This window comes from Siniperca chuatsi, linkage group LG12 (genome assembly GCF_020085105.1).
Source record: "Siniperca chuatsi isolate FFG_IHB_CAS linkage group LG12, ASM2008510v1, whole genome shotgun sequence".
Lineage (NCBI taxonomy): Eukaryota > Metazoa > Chordata > Actinopteri > Centrarchiformes > Sinipercidae > Siniperca > Siniperca chuatsi.
Genome location: NC_058053.1, coordinates 15,856,715 through 15,877,099, shown reverse-complemented (window position 1 = coordinate 15,877,099; position 20,385 = coordinate 15,856,715). Strand labels below are relative to the sequence as shown.

The 20,385-nt window shown below is 37.3% G+C and overlaps 1 protein-coding gene across 6 annotated transcripts; it reads left to right on the top strand.

Annotated features, from left to right (window-relative positions):
- Nucleotides 1-690: 690 nt before the first annotated feature.
- LOC122885420 (muscleblind-like protein 2a) lies at nt 691-20,380 on the top strand. 6 transcript variants are annotated; one of them, XM_044216469.1, is made up of 11 exons: nt 692-959; nt 4,950-5,637; nt 9,881-10,045; nt 10,154-10,360; nt 10,486-10,740; nt 12,545-12,598; nt 12,945-13,101; nt 14,068-14,103; nt 14,860-14,954; nt 15,968-15,988; nt 16,457-20,380. In XM_044216469.1, the coding sequence occupies exons 2-11, from the start codon at nt 5,464-5,466 to the stop codon at nt 16,469-16,471; spliced, it is 1,179 nt and encodes a 392-aa protein (XP_044072404.1). In that variant the 5' UTR covers nt 692-959; nt 4,950-5,463; the 3' UTR covers nt 16,472-20,380. The 6 variants fall into 6 exon arrangements, with proteins under 6 accessions (XP_044072407.1, XP_044072404.1, XP_044072406.1 ...); XM_044216468.1 differs by lacking the exon at nt 692-959 and adding an exon at nt 2,660-2,869; XM_044216471.1 differs by lacking the exon at nt 15,968-15,988.
- The last annotated feature ends 5 nt before the right edge of the window (nt 20,381-20,385 follow it).

Sequence of the window (20,385 nt, the reverse complement as noted above, 5' to 3'; positions counted from 1 at the left end):
ACTGACAGAAAGTTATTTTTATCTTTATTGCAGAAGTCTGCTTTTTGCTGTAGCAAAATCTTCCTCCCTCCTTTGTCTTTCCTCTCAGCCTCCCTGACTGATCCTATCTGGGTTAGCATCCATCTTATTTGACCTTGAGCAGACCTATGACTGTGCTACTGTTTTGCTTCTTATTACACAAGTCAAATGGTTTTCATGATAAATCTTTAAGTCTTCCACTATCATTATTTCTTATAAGAACAGATTGGCTAGATAACTCTTTAGGACACATGAGCTATTTAATTACTTACAATGCAGAATTTTGACTTCACTCTATCTTTGTCAAATTTATATTGATATACTTCGTTAATTAGATGTTTATATTTCTGCGTGAACGCGTGTTGTCATTAAACTAATCCATAAAAACTCACATGGTTTTATTGCTGTTACCTTGGTAACAAGCAAACCCTTGCCCTTTTAGCCTACTGGCATTCGTGTGGATCGTACCACTTTGTGGTCGTAGGGGGGATGTTAGGAGGTATAAGTTGTAGAATTACCTATTTTTGTCAAAAAAAATACTACGTTAAAATCAACTACAAGAATTTAATATTTTAATGTTTTAATTGTTTGCTGTCCTTTATTTAAAAAGTTGTATATTCAGTTATTGATAGTCTAGGCGTCTCAGCGCACTCGGGGAAACCCCCTCATCACATTAAACTGTCGATCGTACAGTAAGCTGTCAAAAGCTTGTTGCTTAAATCTGTGCAGCCAGTTCTACAAAGTAAGGAAGAAATGAGGTCGGGTACACAGACGAAATAACACGCTATACTTCTACGTACAGAGCAAGAATTCAGTGGGTTGTTGAACGGACATTTCGGGAGCACTTGACATCTTGTTTTCGTTAGTTCAGTTGGACTGCCGTGTCGTCTGTTGTGGCTGGTGCGTGATCCTCTGGGAAGCGGTTCATCCGTGATGATGAGGTAAGCAGGTGCACTCCTCGGCTAACAGTGCGGCTAACGTAAGCTAATAAATGTTAATAATGTTAATGTTGTATATGTTAATGTTCTTTATAATGTTAGTTAGCCCCACGACAGCTGGGTCTTTAGCTTGCTAGCTAAGTATTTGTGATTAGCTAGCTAAAGTAGCCTAGGATGAGAATGCAAATCAGAGACATACAGTAAACATGCTACCTTTGAAGTATCAAACTGTGCAATTAAGACAGTGTCAGGTAACGTTAGTTGACTGTCATTGTAGTGGTGTTGTATTTTCTGCGGTTGGTTAGTTGCGTTTTGAAGTTGAGAAACATTACAAACTGTAACGTTGTATGGGCGGGGCGTGTATTATCAAGCTAAGCGAAATTCACATTTCCCCTTCCTTAAAATATGGACAGCCACCCTTCACAAACAATGTAAAGTATTTTCTAATGGCTTTAAATTACAATCGCACAAGAAGCTTTTAGCTATGTTTTTAACCTCCGAGTAGCGGTGAACTCTACGTGCATCATCTTCTCACCCTTACTGCTGTACTGAATGCGGCAGCATGTGTCAGAAATACACTGAAATAAACATTTACCTGCTGTTCAGACTGGAAAATGTTTTTCACCACAATACTTCAAATGCCTTAAATCACTATCATACAACACAAAGTAAGCTGTGCAACAGGAAGTTGACATCTGTGCTGAATTTAGAACAATCCTGAAAATGTTTTAAACATCAGTACTTAAAAGGGTAATGATTTAAGTGGCAGAGTTTTAAATTAACTGCTCTGGTTAAACAGTTCAGCATACTGTCACATCGTCAACTCATATTTTACGTATTATACACACTGACCTCTGTGATCAATTTTGAGAGTTTAACCTGTCAGTCTTGGGGCTTGTCATGCTGGATTTCACATGAAATCCCTTTTTAAGTGAGAAGTTGCATATCAGAAGCAGCATGCGAGGGAAGTTAATTAATTATTTATGAATTTTTGCAAAATCTAGGCATAAAATCTTGAATTAACACTGAATTATTAGGGGGCTTTGCAGAATTTTTGGGCATGGTGTTGCTACACATTAGCAAAGAATATTATCATATTTTGTATGGTGGGTCAGTAACATTGCATGAGAAATTACATTTATCAGTTGTTTTATTGCATGCATTTTAGAAGTAAAATGATGGCACAACAGTTAATATGATGGCACAGGACTATTTTTCTTTATTCTTTAAGAAAAAACCCTCTGGTGTACTCTGATATCAATATTCAAATAAGTAACCAAATCAAGTTTAAAACCTAGCTTATTGATGAGTTGTAACTACACAAAATTGCAATAGAAACATACTGAGACTGTTGTAGCTGTGAACTTCCTGCAAATAATGCAAAGGGAGCTTATGACATAGGCCTACATTCACAGTAACTGTACTAACTTTCTTGCAGGGCACTGTGTAAAGGTTTGTATAGTGTTAGTAGGTATATCATTTCTTAATTCTATACTTGCTCATCATTGCAGTAATAAATTCTGGAGGCAAGATCAAGTGTTGAACTCTAAGTAAACAAATTTTATTCAGAGATAAAGGGTCAACTGCCAGCAGTGTCTAGCTCCAAGCTGTGCAGCAGCTTTCACACATTCTGGTTTTCTATTGGCCAGTTTCTGACTGGGAGGGTCTTCCCAGAGGCTGGCTCCCAGGCAGGAAGGGGGTGGCTGGAAATGTTTCAGCCAGAGTTGGACAGACAGTCTGTTTTCACTGTTGTGAAGAGAAAATCTTTGGTCATTGAACCCGTGGGACAGAAGGGGGATAAAAGCTGTTGTTGTGGTCATTATCTTAACAAGTTAGCTCTCTAGAAGTTGTATCTCTAACCTAGATTCTCCGTCGAGGGCAGAAGTTCATTAGTGCTGCATGAAGTGAGAGAGGTAGGTTTTCTTGCACCGTTTCCTGACTTGCGCCCAAAGGAATTTGCTGCAGCATGCTAGGGATAGCACGCAGTACAGCTGAGTGAGTGGCTGTTACAGACCTGGGTTAACAACAGCAGAGTTTATTCTGAATCTGTGCCTTTTGAGTCTTTGTACATTTGTAGACCATGTTACTTACTCTCAGTGGAGAAATCTTTCAACTCTCGTACAAATGTATTAATCTCATGAGTTAACCACCTTCTCTGCCTGCTCAGCAACTTCCTGTGTGTTTTACCACTTAGCGTACTGATCTGAGTATCCTGCCCTGTGTTTGATTCCCAACATGATGTATGTTTAAGCTTTGTCTTGCTTTCCTTGTATTTTGTATGTGCTTTGGTGGGCACAGAGTCAGCGTTTCTGACTGTAACAATTTGGCACCAAGTGCTTGTGTATTAGCAAATAGAGTAACCTTGTAATGGAAAATAGGTTATAGAGAGCAGAGAGAAAACACATAATTTATCACAGTGAAATGTGTGATTAAGATGAAATCTAGTTTTAATTGGCAGTCTGTTTTAGTGGATACTGATCAACAAAATCTGTTACAAATGTAGCATAACACGCATCTTATGGTTCTATGGATTTGAGCTTTGGAAAGGTTCATATACCGTTATTGATTGATTGATTACATAACACCACCCAGCTACACAGTCTAGACTAGCACAACAACTGTGGCTCTGGGCTTGTCACATGCTTACGTTGTTATTGAAGAAGCAATGTCTAGAGAAATCAATTGTGAAATGTGCAGACATAATATTGCATGTACAACAACCATTACAAGATTTATGAAGTTTAGAATGGTCAATCTAAATAATGAGCATCTGTATTCTCTGCTAACTAGCTACTAGCAACATTAGGCTGGAAAAACATCTAGATGTTTACCTTGAGATGTGTGTGCAGACATGGGGCAGAAAAAAATCATCAACATGATGAGGAATTATTGTGGAGTAAACCACAAAATCACAAAAATAATACAATACTTGGAAATGGTTGAATTTAACAAGGAGGAAACATGGCTTCACTACAGAGTACATAAATAGTTTTATGGATCTAGTGATCTGGTCAGAGCACTGGATATTAATAATGCGATAGATGAGGCGAGAAAGAAATATCTGGTGGAAGGTAAACTTACTTTGCTACTGCATGTTTATGGTTTCTTTAATGAGAAATACAAGAGTTTATCAGGCTGTATGATCAATGCTCTGGAGTAGTGTGAAGTTTCAATGTGTGATTCAGTGACAGCAGCTAATTCCGGCTTGATAGGGGAAATAATTAGTTTACTATCATAATTTGTTTCATATATTTCACATATACTACCAGTGTTGAGGGTGAGGGGACTATGCAACACAGTGGCCTCAGTGAATGACGCAGTGCTATTGTCGGTCTGAACGCAGCCTTAGCCTCCAAGATGCTGGATGCTAGTTTGGTAGCTTGTTCATCAAACTATAATACTGCTTTGGTCTAAAAACTCTGACCTCTCTAACTTGTATTCAGTTATTATAATTTTGACGGTCCTAGTTTGCCGTTGGTGTTTTGCTTGTCTAGTCTTCTCTAGTTTAGAGCTGCAACTAACAATTACTTTCATTAATTTAATTAATCTGCCAGTTATTTTCTCAATTTAAGCAATTAATTGTTTAGTCCACAAAATGTCAGAATGTAGTAAACAGTGTCCCAGAGTTCAAAGTGACGTCTTCAGATGTTTAGTTTGTTAGTTTAGTTTTGTGCTTAAATTTGCTTGAAAAATGATTTAAGCTATTAGTCCTTTGAGAGTCTGACATGACTAAATATAACATGACTAATTACACAAGATCACATTTGTTATTGTTTGACTTAATCAGCTTTCTGCTGTAAACTGCTAAAGAACAGATGACTCTAGAGAATGAACGGTCTCTTGAGAGGAGAAGAAATTACATGAGACGCAATGAGTGTTCAGAAATAATTTATGGGAGCTCTAAATATGCCAACTGTAGACTAATGGAACCATAATTATAATGTTGTTTATTTGGATACAGTTTCAGTAATATGCATGTGTTTTGTCTTTCAGATCACCAACAGAAAGTGCCTTTGAGAAGATATCCCCGACTTGAAGTTGGTCCGTGTACATTGCCAGCTTCTGCTTTCTTTAAGGCCAGACTCAAGCACCAACACAGGATACCTCCGCTGAAAGCCCTTTGCCATCACTTTGCACAACATCAGCACCTAAAAAAATTCTAAAATAAAGCCATAATATAAGAGGACAGAGAATAATGACCTGAGAATGTATGACAAGTGACAAGTCTGCATTAAATTTCCCTCACTTGTCTGATATTTATGGGCACCGTCATTTGTGGAATATACAGTTGAACGTGTCACACAAAAAACACATCTGCTTTTTGATAGGTGATTTCTCAGTGATTGACCAGCCAACTGATCTTTCTGCTCCAACTGATGGAGGTCTCACCAGGTTGTTTTAAAAGAGGACTTTGTACATAGAGCCAACCTACAGCTTTTGGTGTATGAGGCACAAGACAATAAGATAGACTTTCAAAAAATTTAATTTATGATTACAACCTTTGGACATGGCGTTGAACATTTCTTCAGTACGAGACACAAAATGGCTAACTCTGGAAGTCTGTCGACAGTTTCAGCGAGGAAACTGTTCACGTAGTGATGAGGAATGCAAATTTGCTCATCCACCGAAGAGCTGCCAAGTTGAAAATGGGAGAGTTATTGCCTGCTTTGACTCACTGAAGGTAAGATATATTGCACACACTGTATTATCTGTGACACTTTAATTATCCTTTACTGAATGTAAGAAAATTTTTGCAGGAAAATCTCATGACATGAACATTTTATACTATTGTATTATGCCAAATCAAAAATACATTGTTATTTTTTTACAACCTTTTTGCTCTTCTTGTGAAGTGTTTTCATTTTTGGGATTACTCAAAGTGCTCTTGGGGGTGCAGGTTCCATCCAACAGAGTGTGATAGCAGACTTTAAGGCCATCTAGCTAGCCCGTCCCATCAAATACAGTTAAACCTGCAGGTCTACCAAGCTAACTAGCGATAGCAGCAGGACATGGGTTGGGGTGTGAGTTTGGAAATGCATCCCTGACATCATTCATAGTTTTCTACACTGCAAGGTTCCAACATATACTATATAGTAAGTGTTGATAATAGAGGAGGGAAATGATCCTCAACTACTACTGTCAATGTCCAGTTTAAAGTCTTTACCCTGACTAATGGTGAAATCTCAAATGAAGTCCCTCCCTAAAATAAGCTGCCCCAACATCTGGTTTCATGCAGGAATACTGTATGTCAAACCACAGAGCAAAACTGCAATCTCGAATCTTTATCTTCCATTATGCAGAGTTCCAGTGAAACTTGAAACCTTTTCCAAAAGTAGAGGGAAATACCTGTCAGACATTACTCTCATCACTTATCTAATGTAGACCATTAAAAAATACTCTGGCAGCCAGTTGGATTACAGCCAGTTTATTTTCCTGTTTATTCAGTTGTCCTGAATGAGACCAGGGCTGCCTTAATCCACTCTCACACATTCACTATCACAACACAATACAGCTTTGCCCCTAGGATTATTCTCATGTTGAGTCACCGTCTTATCTCCTTACTGTAGGCAGTTTATACACAGCTTATCTGGACAGAGGACCTTCTCTGTGCCCCAGTTGTCAAGGGCCTGGGCTAAAGGCTTTAACACAAAGATTCAAGATTCAATACTTTATTGCCATTTCAACATAGTCGATAGGGATTTGATTTGGTGAGCCCACACAAAACAAAACAAAAACAACAAGACACAACACGTCACATACTGCGACCACCTTAGGACATAAGAGTAAATAAGTAATAATAATAAATAATTAAAATAAGCATTCCCATGGGGATGCTTTCAGTACTACAACCAGCTATGATGTATAGTAAATCATTGTATACATGCCCTTACAGTGTCTTACAGACAAGAGTAATAATAGCAGCACATTAATGATTTAAAAGTTAAGGGCACGGACGGCCTCTGGGTAGGTGCTGTTGCAGAACCTGGTTGTCCTGATTCTGATACTTTTTCAGTCTTTTCAGTCCGATTCCTGTCTTGTGCTGAGGTGTTTCAATACCGCACAGTTATTCCAAAGGTGAGGATGCTCTCAGTCCCAGCACAATAAAATTGCATCATACCTTCCCGTGATATGGAAAACTTTTTCAACTGTCTTAAAAAGAAAAGTCTTTGCTGAGTTTTCTCCGGTACTGTTGTAGTGTTGACTTCCCAGTTTAAAGAAGAGGAGATTGTTACCTGTTACCTGTTCATTATAGACGTTAATCATGGGAGGTATCAGGTGATTTCTGCGAGAAACTCAAAAACAGGATTAAAATGCTCACAGGAATAACCCATCTACACATGCTGAAATTCAACTAATGTTGATGAAAATAAATAGTATGGATTGATTCATATTTTTAAACTGCGAATTGATCAAAACTGCACTGCAGTTTGTTTTTTCTTTTTAAACTTATCTTTTTCCAGGGCAGTGGGAAAATGAGTAAGTTGCCTTTACTGTTTTTACTAAGTTAACTTTGTTTACTTTAGAGATAGTTTAAAGATCTCAAAATGCTTATTGCTTTGAAATCGATCAGGCCAATGTATCGCTAGATATATTCTCATTGCAGATATATAGGTATCGGCGTATGTGTCAGCCGATAAATGACAAGAAATTGAAGCACAGAAGTGGCAAAAATATGTTTTGAAACAGTGCCACCATTCGATAGTTTGTCCACCAAAGAGTAGTGAAACTTTATTTTTCAACTCTTGGTCACAATTGTTTAAAAAAAAAACTAATTTAAGGGAACCTGTCAAAAATGTTTATTTATGTTGTGGTCTGTGTAAAGAAAATGAATATCGGCTGATAGATGATTATTGGATTTTTTTTAGCTCTCAAATATCAGTATTGGTATTGGCCTCAAAAAATCCTCTACTGGCCAGGCCATACTCACACAGTCACAGTTGAGTCAGTCAGTTATTATTGTACCTAATTTACCTCCCATGTCAGTAGAAATGGAGTGATTTTTGCTGTTTAATGGAACAGCTTTGCTCTAGTTTGTTCTGTCAAGACACTGAAACTGACATCACCCTCTTGCTGATGTACAACTATGTAGTGGGACCATGCACTGCATTGATTTGGAATTTATCCTTACTTTTAAACTGATCAGAGTGATGAAACAGCTTGTTAAAACTGTTGGATCAGTAATCTGTGTTGTTTGCTGACAGATCAAGACATCACTGTTTGGAAATATATGGATCTTTTCATACATTTTCACTCAGGGCCAGACTAAATTGTGGACTACCTTAATTTTGGTGCATTTTTGTAAATAAACTTTAAACAATAGAACAATTATACACAATAGAGATGCTGAATCCCTAGAATTGGGACTAAGTGAGGGACTTAGAATAAATGTCAAGCATAGTTTTATCTTATTTTAAGAATGCAAGTCTTAACATAGAATTGCAGACTGTTGCGAGGATGGAAATAAGAGGTCAGCTAGCACATCTACAGCTGTTGCAGTCATGTGATGACCTCACAGCTCTTCTTTATGAATAGGCTTTTGTCTAAAGAGTTATTAAATGTCCATTACCAACATGGCTAACAAGTTCTAACTAATTTATTCACTCATTATTTATTAAAAGACAAATAGAGCTAGCTGCCCAAACTGTGCTTTCCAAACAAATGTCGTTTTCCTCTTACTTAGCTGTTTTGGCTTGTACACTGATGGCATTTTATTGGCAGATCAGAACAACTGCTGTCTCTACCCATTCATCAATTACTCCTAAGAGAGTTAACTTTATTATACCGAAGAATGTGCAATGTGCTTTGGTATTGTAAGTAGTGTCTTGTGAATTACATTAAAGTAGCTGGGAGTCTTGTTGATACACAAATCTAACTTGAGCTGTGTCCTTGTGGCTAGCTCTCACAACTATTTTATGTTAGAAGATGCCTCTCAGACAGTAGAGAACTTCATTCTACTCTGTTGAATACAGATCGGCAATAAACTTCACCGGTAGCAGGTGTTGCTACTGAGATTTCTTTTAATGAGATGCATATCTTCTATGCGACACATATCTCCTGGGGACAGTGGGGCAGACAATGGCAACCAGCCCTCACAAAAATATCCTCTCTAAACTAGAAAGAAGCTAAACACTGTCAAGACACATTAGTCAATGGGCAACAGCTTCCTCGTCTTTGTGTTTGACTTCTCAGAGCTATATACAGACCAATACTGAAACACTGATTACAGTTAAACCTGTATGGATATTCACTGAAAATAATTAATATAAATCTCTTGGGAGAAATGCAAATGTGGGGAAATTAGTAAACTTGATTAAAGGATCATTATGCTAATACAGATGCTTGATTGGCAGAAATTGTGTTGGTAAGCTCATTTTCAAGTCTAAAAGGAGATAGTAATACTCAAGCTTAATAACCAGGCTGTTGAAATTTAAAGCAAATCACCAGTGGATTCCCACAGCTGGCAAGCTCTGGGATGTGTTATGTTGCCAGTCAGCTTTTTCTTAAAGTCTCTCATAATAGCTACCGTATAGTCATAAAGAGAGCACTGTAAATTGATATCTTCATCTAAATCATGCTTCTTACAGCCCTGTCTATTACATTTATATATTGGATGATTCTGTAGCACATCATCTACATCCAAAGCTAATGTTCAATGCCAGTGTGGGAAATGGCAGTTGTGTAGATTGAGATGATGAATAGTTGTGTAACACATCCGACTCTCATGCTGGAGGAGGAAGTTTGCATCTCATTTTAGACCGATAATAAAATCCATTATGTTTGAAATTAAAAAGGTTTTCTCCCCAGTTTCAAGGAACAACTGTAAAATTTCATGATATGCTACAGTGAGATGATTTAGAGGAATATAAGGAGAGTTCTTGATCTTGAGTGTTCTTTATGCCTTTTCTATTTTCTCTGAATTACAGGGCCGATGCTCAAGAGAAAACTGCAAGTATCTTCATCCACCTTCACACTTAAAAACCCAGTTAGAGATAAATGGGCGCAACAATCTCATCCAGCAGAAGACAGCAGCAGCCGTGCTTGCGCAACAGATGCAGTTCATGATCCCAGGAACCAGCCTGCAGCCTGTGGTAAGGTCCTCATAGTAATTAGGGAGGAACTTCTTTTTGTGTTATGGTGCTTGTCTCACTTGTAATATATAACGTCTTCCCTCATTGCCAACATTTCCTGTTACACAGGGACTTGGCACAAATACTGGTCTTGGTTATGGTTCATACATGACACCTTTGACCCATGGAATGAGCCTCATCCAAACAGACAACCTCCCCAGCACCCAGGTTCTTGTTCCTGGGAGCCCACCTATCACGGTCCAGAGCTCCTCTTGTTCTTCTTCTTCTTCTTCTTCTTCTCCCTCACAGAAGCTGCAGCGTACAGACAAACTAGAGGTATTGATGCACCACAAGGAGTGATTTAACATGAAAAAATACATTAGTACTTCTGTGGGTTGACATAATCTGGCTACACGCTAAAAGCTGAATACCTGTCACTGTAATATAATTGCTCCTCTCAGGTGTGCCGTGAGTTTCTGCGGGGAAACTGTGCAAGAGGGGAGACAGATTGCCGCTTTGCTCACCCCAGTGACAGTCCAATGATTGACACCACTGATAACACTGTCACTGTTTGCATGGACTACATCAAGAGCCGCTGCTCCAGGGAGAAGTGCAAGTATTTTCACCCGCCTGCACACTTGCAGGCCAAAATCAAATCCGGTCAACAGCAAGTCAATCACACAGCCGTGGCAGCCCAGGCAGCAGCTGCAGCCATGGTAAGAAAGAGCCTTATCCTTCTTACTACTGAAAAGTGTTTTAGTGTGCACAAAAATCACATTATCCTGCCAATAATATGGTGTTTTTTAGTGTAATTGTGTTTGCCATGACATCACTGAATGTGGAGCACTATATATTTGTATACTTTCATTTGTAATGGAACTTTTAATGTAGTGGCATAGTACATTACCTACATCACCTATTACCTACAGTATATTATTAAAGCGGAAAATCAGCAATTAGATTCATTGTTTAACACCTTTTCCACCATCAGTTAAAACTTTAAGTGAAAGGCCAAATTAGTGATTTCTAAGAACAGGGGTTTTCAGAGTCTGACACTGTGCCCCCACACCCTCGAGCCCCATTTTTTAGCCTATATTTGTTTACATTTTGGCAAATTGGCACCATTAAAGTATGTTGAATTAGCTTTTAGCACTTCCTGTTTGCTATATGCCCATAGATTTACAGACAACTATCACTGAAGTGCTTTGATACTGAAGAAAACTTAAAAACGTGATGACTCTCAGGCAAGTTCTGGAGTTATAAGGGGCCTCTTTTTTTCTATGATTTCTAAGTGGATTTATAGATGTTTTTTCACGATGGACATTGAAGATAAGGATATCCTGGATTATGACTCAGAGAAGGAGTGCCATGTTTGACGTTGTGGGCAAAATCAGCAGGCCAAAGTACAATAACTTACTTCCTGTTGTTTTTAGAACACCAGCATGCACCTGTCCCTTTCACCTCATGCAGTATCTTTGCCTCATATCTCTCGTAATCATTGTAATGGCTAAGCTTTGCCTGCATGGAGAAGTGCCCAAAAGAGCAAAGTGATCTGTATCAACTTCACAGTTTTCCCCTTCATAATTTCTGCCTTTTCTTTTGCCAATTCTTGCATCTAAAACCATTTCTTGGTTTGGTTTCAGCTTTAACATCAACTTACTTCACTTAAGTTACTTTAAACGTATTTTCAGGTCTCTCACTTGCCATTTGGCTTCAGTAAAATGTGCTTCCTCGCCCTCCACGCCCCCCATAGACCATCTACGTCACTTTTCATATACATCATCTTTTATAGTTACTTACATTTACATTATATTGTTGTTGAGATTTAGGTTGTATTTTAAGATCACAACAGCAATTATGTTTTGTTGTGTACGGTACAAGTACAGGCGGCATCTGCCATTCTACCAAAACCTTTAGTGTGAATGTAGTAAATGGAGCTCCACATTCTGTGCTTTATGACATTGGATACATGGTTATTTCAGCTCTTTATTTGTGATGTTGCCTTTGGCTAGCTCTCATAAAACCAAGGCATCTTTCATTTAACAATAAAAATGTTCAGTGCTTGATGTGCATTGTTATGCCTTCCTGTAAGTTATAAAATCAATGTATGTATTCCAAAATTATATAGTGTGCATAGTTGCACCGATTGCATCTTGGTAGTGGTAGTGTTTGATTACAATCAACAAACTCTGATCAAGTAATGTTATCATAGTGTAGTATACAAGATTGTGCCCTATAAATCTGTGTTGCCAGAGCTATTGATTAACTGTACATGTTGACATACTAATTAACAAATCTTTGGTTAGTGTGTCCTTTAATCAGTTGTTTTGGTTACTGTGCATGCATATTGTGTTTTATGTGGTATACTACATTCAGATTATTTTTGTTTTGTTTTCCCCTTCTCACCTATCCACAATGCTGTCCCCCATGATGCACCTCTGCTTGCTGTTACCTGTATGTTAATACGCTTGAATCCCATTGGCCCACTGCCATCATGTGCTCGCTGCCTGCTATTAAAAGACTCAGTCGACTGCCAAAGCAATGAAGCGATCCCTCGAGGCAACTGTAGACCTGGTATTTTCACCTTTTGCTTTGGTTGTAGCTATTAATTGTACTGTAATAACTTTCAATTTTTTCATATAGTCTTTATGTACACAGTGCTTAATTTGAGAGATATTTAAACATTTTTGGTTGATACATTATTCCATTCATATTTGTATCCTAAAACCATGCTTGATTTTTCCACTATGTGATAACAGTCACCTTTATTGTGTAGTCGTGTTTGCCGTTTTTTCTTCACATTTTTTATTTGATTTTTTACAATGAATACTAAATATTAAGTGTGTAAAGCGTAGCTGAACAATGAGACGAGGAATTTGTGAAGGCTTGGTGTGTCATGTCTCCTCTTGTTACTTTTCAGGCCTTTCCCCACAGTATCCTACAACCCCTACCAAAGAGACCAGCTTATGAGAAGAGCAGCTGGGCCAACTCTCTCCTCAGCCCCAGTTTTCTGCACTACCATCAGGCTCTGGCCAACACACAGCTGCAGCAGCCCACTGCAGCATTTTATCCCACAGGTGAGCTTCTAAACTTGTTGTGGATTCATAAACAGGCACTTTATCCACTTTTGAACTTTCATGTATGTCTTAATTATTTTTTGGGGGGGTAGATGCTGCTCACAAATATCAAACACACTTAATGTTGTCACTTGATTTAAGAACTTGGCAGAGGTCTATTATCAGCGGAATGACATAGAAAGATTTTATATATTAGTTATGTCCTTTGCTGCCGAAAATGATCAGAATCTCAATTCTGACTATAAAGAGATGATAGATAATGGCTGCAGTCCTTTTATAGTAAATTCACCAATTACTAGGTCCTGCTATAAGTCTTTTTAAAAGCAGACATTTTGATTTGTCGTAGTAGGAACAGCACAGGTGTTACTAATAACATTAACTATGGCTCTGTTCCATTCAGATGTCCCAGTGGGAATTCAGCCATCATTCATTTTACTACTGTGACATGTCAAGATGTCTGCAGTGAAAAAAGCCTGTGCATGACGACTGTGGCATGGCTTAATGGGGCACCTAAATGAAACTAAGCCATAATTAATGTTATTGATTACACCTTTACACCTCTGCTCTGGAAGTAAAGATGACTGTGTCAAGAAAGGTATATCGGCATGCAGTAAACATGGAATGTTTCTTATACTATACATGGATGTGATTAGAGACACATAATTGATTACAATTAAACTTTTTCTGTCAACTTCATGTAGCTTCAAGGAATAAGTGGAAACATACACATGTATCCCACTTTTTAACCTAAAACTAGGTGTTTTGTCTCTTTGCCTTTAACTTGTAAATCGTACTTGTAAGTAGTACTTTACTCATCCTAATTTAATCTGTATGTTTATTAAATCTTTACTGTCTAAACACTATGGGTCTTATTTGTGTATGCTTACTACAAGCCAGTGTTGATCATATTCATATGTGTCAGTCACGCTAAAATACAGTCTCTCTTTCCATTTAACAATCACACAGGTTCTGTCTTGTGCATGACTCCGGCTAACAGCATTGGTAGGTCCCTTCCTCATTTTTTATAAACTATGTCTCATGATCAATGGAGAACACAGGTGAAGCTTTCATATTAATCTGGCTTATTTGTTATTCTAGCATAGGAAAGCAACAATCAGGAACCCACAGTAAAAACCACATCTTAAAATGATCAGAGAGAATAATTTTACTGGGTTTTTTTCTGTAAATATTTTAGTTTATGTTGCATATTTGCGTGTTTTTTTTGTTCACCAAGTATTGTGATATATATACTTACTTACTTATTTACTTACTTACTTAGTACTAAGTACTTAATCCTTTCTCAAACGTAATTTCAGGTAGTCAAACACAGTATATGAATTTAAGCATTTTGTTTGTAGAATTGCATCATAGATTAGGACTTTTGATCAGCATCCCTGATATTCACTTCAACGTTTTTTACACTCGTGTTTAATGTTTTACGTTATTAAAGCTCCTCAAATATCTTATAAAAACACTTTGATCATGTCTGGTGGCATTGCTGTACATGCCGTCTCATTTGGGATGTCAAATTATGGACAGATTTCCTAATTGTATCTCTTTATCAACCCTCCTTTTATGTTCTCCCCTGCTGTCTTGCTTTGCTGTGTGATCACATGCCATCTGCTGGTCTAACCCAATGATGGCTTGCTGCTAATGTCATTTTGTATTTGCCTGGCAAGAGAGAGAAAAGCATTGCTATGGTTACCATAATGCTCCACCTCCCTTTTCATTGCTTTCATGGTTCCCTTCCTGAAAAAGTCCCCATGATGTACAGTGCAACGCCTGCTACTGTCTCTGCAGCAACTACTCCCGCCACAAGTGTCCCCTACGCAGCAACAGCACCAGCCAATCAGGTTTGCTTCTTTTTAAAGCTTTCTGTCATAAATCCTTGAGTTCTGAATGAGTGCTTCATCTTTAAATCAGGGGAGTTGCTTCATCAGCATAGCATTGTCCTGCTTGCATTGCCTATCATTCAGCTTCATCTACCTGTAGACTTTCAGTAGAACTAGGCTGCATCTCACTCCCTTTCCTTTATGACAGACTTCACTTGTTCAGTGATCTTCAATCTACAAATAGTATATATGCATATATTCTTTATTGCATGTTTTTTGCTTTATTCAATGTCAGTGTCTGTTCCATTACTCATAATGCAGTTCAAAATGTTCTCTGAAGTGAGGAGCGAATACTTAAAACACAATAGTAGCTTAGGTACTTGTCATTACTCGTTATATTAATAAGTTCATATTTGCATTCATTGTATTATTATCATCTGTGAAAATATGCTGTCCTGCTCAGGGTTTCATTTTTATACATGAAACTTTGTAATCTGATATATTTCAGGAGTGGCAATGTTAAGACGCGTGTGCGTGTGTGTGTGTGCACGCGTGTGTGTGTGTGTGTGCACGCGTGTGTGTGTGTGTTTGTGTTTCATGTTCTTATATCCAGGTGGGGACTTTACCCTGAATGAACACTATCCCATGGGGACTTTTGAGGTCTCCATGGGTAGAGACTGCTTTTTAGGGGTTAAGACTGGGTTTTAGGGTACAGGTTACAATTAGGTTAGGGTAAGGGGCAAGGGAAAGCATTGTTATGACTTCTTATGACTGGGGATAGTGAAACAAACGCGTGTGTGTGTGTGTGTGTGTGTGTGTGTGTGTGTGTGTGTGTGTGTGTGTGTGTGTGTGTGTGTGTGTGTGTGGTTCTGTGTCACATTTGACATTTGTATTATTTATATTTTGGTAATATCAGCTGCCCAGACTAAAACATTTGATGCTTTTGATTGGTTGAGATTGTAGAGGACTCAATGTAAAATATTTGGTCCTCAAAAACAATCTTCTTCACTTTGCTTATTTTGTTCCTTTCTTAGATCGACCTTTTGTTCTATACTGTAAGTGTAGTGTCATATGCACATGTACAAAACTTAATGTTTAAAGTCTGCCTACCCACTGGTGGGTCTATCTTTACAAATGCATGTTGTGCAGCTGAGTGTTACGCATGCAAGATTTTACTTTATATTGCAGTGGAGGTATCTAGCATTACACAATACTGTTTACTTTAGGCAGAATTCCGGGAAAATGTGTATAAAATGATGCATAATACACTTGTGTAATATTTCAATTTGATGTAATGGTGCAACTGTGGAAAAACTCAAAACTAAATTGCAGGAAGGTTATTTATTTTTTTATTTTTTTTAGACCTAAGGGGAAGTTAAGAGTTTAAGGGGTTGAGATATTCGTTTCATTTCATTTTATTAACTTTATATCCATCACAATGATAATTCTTTATGAGCACTTGATCTTTGTCATGTAACAAAAATATGCAACCACTAAGTGACTGTCTTTTGCCTCTGAAACAGATCATCCTCAAGTAACCACCAGAAACAAACACCAGTGCTGTGTTGCTGCTGTTAAAGACCCCAAACATCTGCTCTGTAAATACCCTGTTAACACCACACACAACCTACAACAAGCTGCATGCTGATAACATCACTGATGAAAAAGTTGTAGACATCACTTTGATCCCTCATAATAAATTACATAGCTCACTTACTGGGATTATACTGTGTTAGATAAGTGTCACAGAACATTATTGTATGTACACGCCTTTGCACCTGCATTAATATGCATCCTCAGTAATGTGCATAATAATATCCTGGTTTCTATTTCCTAAACCAGTTCTGACAAGGTCAGAGGCGCATTTAGCCTCTTAATGAGCTGAAATGCAATGTGTCTCCAGTTCACATATAGCAGCCTCATAAATAAAAATGAACTTTTCTGAACAAATTCAACCAGGAAACACATGGAAATCAAACAAAAATAGGCAGTGCAGATACATGTTTGTTTTTCACTGGCAATTTTGATTTGTGTAAATATTACAAGAGGAAAAGATGAGCATGACAAATTTAATTTGAAGTCAGTTTCCTGTATTGGAGATTGTTAAAATTGTATCATCATAATATTGAGCAACAAATATTTTTTTCTTTCTTGAATGTGTTATGTAAACTAAGAGAAAACATTTTCACATTAATGATTGTTTATCTAGTGTCAGATTTAATTGTTTTAAACAAACTAGTAAAATGCACTTATTTTAACTTTAAACTCCACATTGTAAAAAAAAATATGGAAGTTTCTTTTAAAATGTTCTGAGGTTAGTCCATCTGTATTGTTTACCCTGTCATCCCCACAGGATCAGTGCTCCACCTCCTGGTGTGCCTTTGCATTGCATATACAGTGTGTTTGTTGAGAGAAGATACTGTATAATACATTTTCTACAGATACATTTTTCTTCAAGGCAGTGATGCAACTATGATTCGAACATTTAAATTTTCCCCTCTTTATTATTAAAAAAACTATTTTGGATTACTGGTCACAGTGATGACTGACTTGTTGATATTTCTGTAAGTAGTTTTCACTTCTGGGGCCAGTTTCACAAAGATGGACTTTGACTATGGCTCAGATCAAACTAATAGTCACACTTAGATAGATGTATAAATTCATCTGTGGCACAAAGCTGTCTAGTTCTTCACTATCTTAAGTAGGACTAATGGCTGACTAAGTAACCACAATAAACCGCTCAGCAGAAAATGATTCAACAGTTACAACATTTTTTCTGGGAAAATTCAGGGAAGAGTTTAACAAAACAAAACAAAAAAAACTTCCAGTCATATAAAATCTCAACGCAATGCTGAGATGTGGCATAATGTGGCAGACTCTGTTAGTCAGTACTCTGTCAGTACTTCTGCTAACAGTTTACTTTGGTCTCTAGAAACTCTTTCCCTTCTCATTACTTGCTCCGCAATATTGTTAGAAAACCACAAATTATGAGCCATGTTTTCCTCTTTTCGGTGCCACTGATTGCTACCAAACATCTTAGTTCGGAGTAAGCCTGGGGGTAGGGTGGCTAACTTTTTAGGCTTAAAATAAGTCTGTCTTTATTTTTGTGAAACTTGCATTAGACTTATGTAAGAGCAAAATTAAGACCAGTCTAACACTACAAACCAGTCTAACATGTCTTTGTAAAACCGGCCCCTGGTTCCACTTGATGATATAGAAAAACATGAGCCTCCACAGCCATGGAAGTGAACTCAATAAAAAGGTGTGGAATTATTACCGCTCATATTCAAACTAAAGTTCTTGTAATCCTGTAAGGGTTGAGTAGTGTGTGAACTGTCAGTCTTAATGTTACAGTCAGTTGTCAGTACTGTACTATTTGAATGTTACAAGTGCCTAAGGAATTGTGCAGATGACGATATCCATGCATATTTAAAAGGCGTTGTGTGAAAAATCACTCAATTAAATCTACTCTACTTAAGTCACATGTAGAAAGAAAAGTTTTGGAATGCTATTTCAGTGCATTAGTATTTTGTGTGCGCCTGTTTAGATTTAGCCTTACAATTAATTTTCACTGATGCTCAAATTTGTATGTACGATGTATAAGAGTTGATATCCAGCTTAGTTTTATTTTGTTTCACTTTTAAGATGATTAAGAAGTGTATGACAGTGTTTCCTAATTAGTTTTATGCACAGTTAAAATACGTTTATGTAGTAAAGTAGAATTTAAGGAGGTAGGCTTTTTGGTGAAGTTTAGTTGTGTATGTTGATACCCCATTATGCAATTACCTGTCTTTGTTTAGATCTTACAGCAGACAGAGTGGGTTTTGTGTCTGGTTAAGTGAAAAACAAAACTGATGTTAAAAACAGTTTTCACTCATATGTGACATGTAATGTTCTCTTGAACATATTTCACTTAAGTTTTCCCTGTTTTGCAACAGTGTGTGCAAATATCAACCTTTCCTTTATTGTTTCCAATGTCTTTTCAAGTGACTGCTATAAGTTTTTTTTTTTATGACAACTTGTGTGTACACTTTTTTAGTGGTTAAGAAATATTGCATTTGTTCACATTATTTTCATTATATGTTTTACCCATTATTGAATGGAATATAAGGAGTATACTTGCATATTTTACTAGTTTAACATTAGAAAAGAACACCTTTAAAAATGTATTCTCTTCTACTTTTATGATGAATGTAATTTATTCAACTGACTTTAGCTCTGCAGGAGGCTCCTAAAAGGGCCTTGATCTGTTGTATTAGCCTATGAAAAGCCGTCTTGTGTCCAGGGTTCGAATGTTGGAGCAAAAAGAAGCTTAAAACATTTCATCCTTGTCACTGCCTTGGCACCTGTAAGGGACAAGAAGCCTTTGATTGAGCAAGGCCATAGAATTACTTTTTATGTACAAAAGTGCATTGTACAGGCCACATTTTATGAAAAACGTTTTAAAATAGTGTAATAATAGTTTGTCATTTAATTGTTTTGATGTGTTGCTGAGGCAATCTGAAGCTGCAGTGATTTAAAAACTGTATTTTTGTAGGTGATGAAATTGTTTCCCCTCCTCACAATAACACAGATTGTGCTGTCAGATATTTGACTTTATTATGCCATGGTGAAACACTGTACGTGATCCAGTGCATAGGAATATATTTTGAAATGTGAATTTTGTGTGTTATACAGTTTCCACTGCATGTTAACATCCTGCAGCAAAAATATAATCCACCCTCAGAGAATCCAGCCTGTTGCAGACTCAAGTCCGAAGGTTGGGAGCTGATGGTTCAGCGGCTGTTAAAACGTTAATTTTTATTTTCAAAATATGATTGCTTTCAAAGTTTCGGTTGTTATTAGATATGACACATTTTCCCTTATTTATTTTCCTTGCAAATAAATGGCATATAACCGAATGTTTGATTCACCTTTTGGCAAAAAGCTTGAATGTCATGGATACACCTGCACATGGATGTTGTTTGAGATTTTGATCACCAAGTCAAAAAGATATGGACAGTAAGAATGTTTGGTCTGACTAACTGATGGAAACATTTCACTGAAGCACTTTCTTAAAAGTCAGATGACTGAGAAGACGTGCTTTTTGTGAACTTTGCCTTATCTTTGATCTATTCCTAAGTTTCTATTTGTTCAGTAATTATAAATTCCGTATTGTCCAGTACATTTCACTGAACTTTTCTGTGAAATTATTGTTGCATGAGTTTTTAGTTTGAGGCCAAAATGACACCATAGTGAGAAAATGCTTGATGTTGATAGGACTGGCTAGCTTGCGAAGTATGCCGGTGCCATTTGTTTCCATCCTGGGCCTGAATATAAACTTTCCCTAATTTCTTTGAAACTATTTAATTTGTGCATAATTAAATATTTCATGTGGATAGTTTTGTTCCTGTAAATTCGAATTTGTGTAAAATCTAATATTGCAAATAAATGTCAAGTAAATGCCATGCTG

What these genes read in the sequence shown, in the direction of transcription:
- LOC122885420 (XM_044216469.1), top strand. Translation starts at nt 5,464, where the DNA reads ATGGCGTTGAACATTTCTTCAGTACGAGACACAAAATGGCTAACTCTG. An exon ending in AGCGTACAGACAAACTAGAG is followed by an intron (nt 10,361 to 10,485) that starts GTATTGATGCAC and finishes TGCTCCTCTCAG; the next exon opens with GTGTGCCGTGAGTTTCTGCG. An exon ending in CAACAGCACCAGCCAATCAG is followed by an intron (nt 14,955 to 15,967) that starts GTTTGCTTCTTT and finishes TTCCTTTCTTAG; the next exon opens with ATCGACCTTTTGTTCTATAC.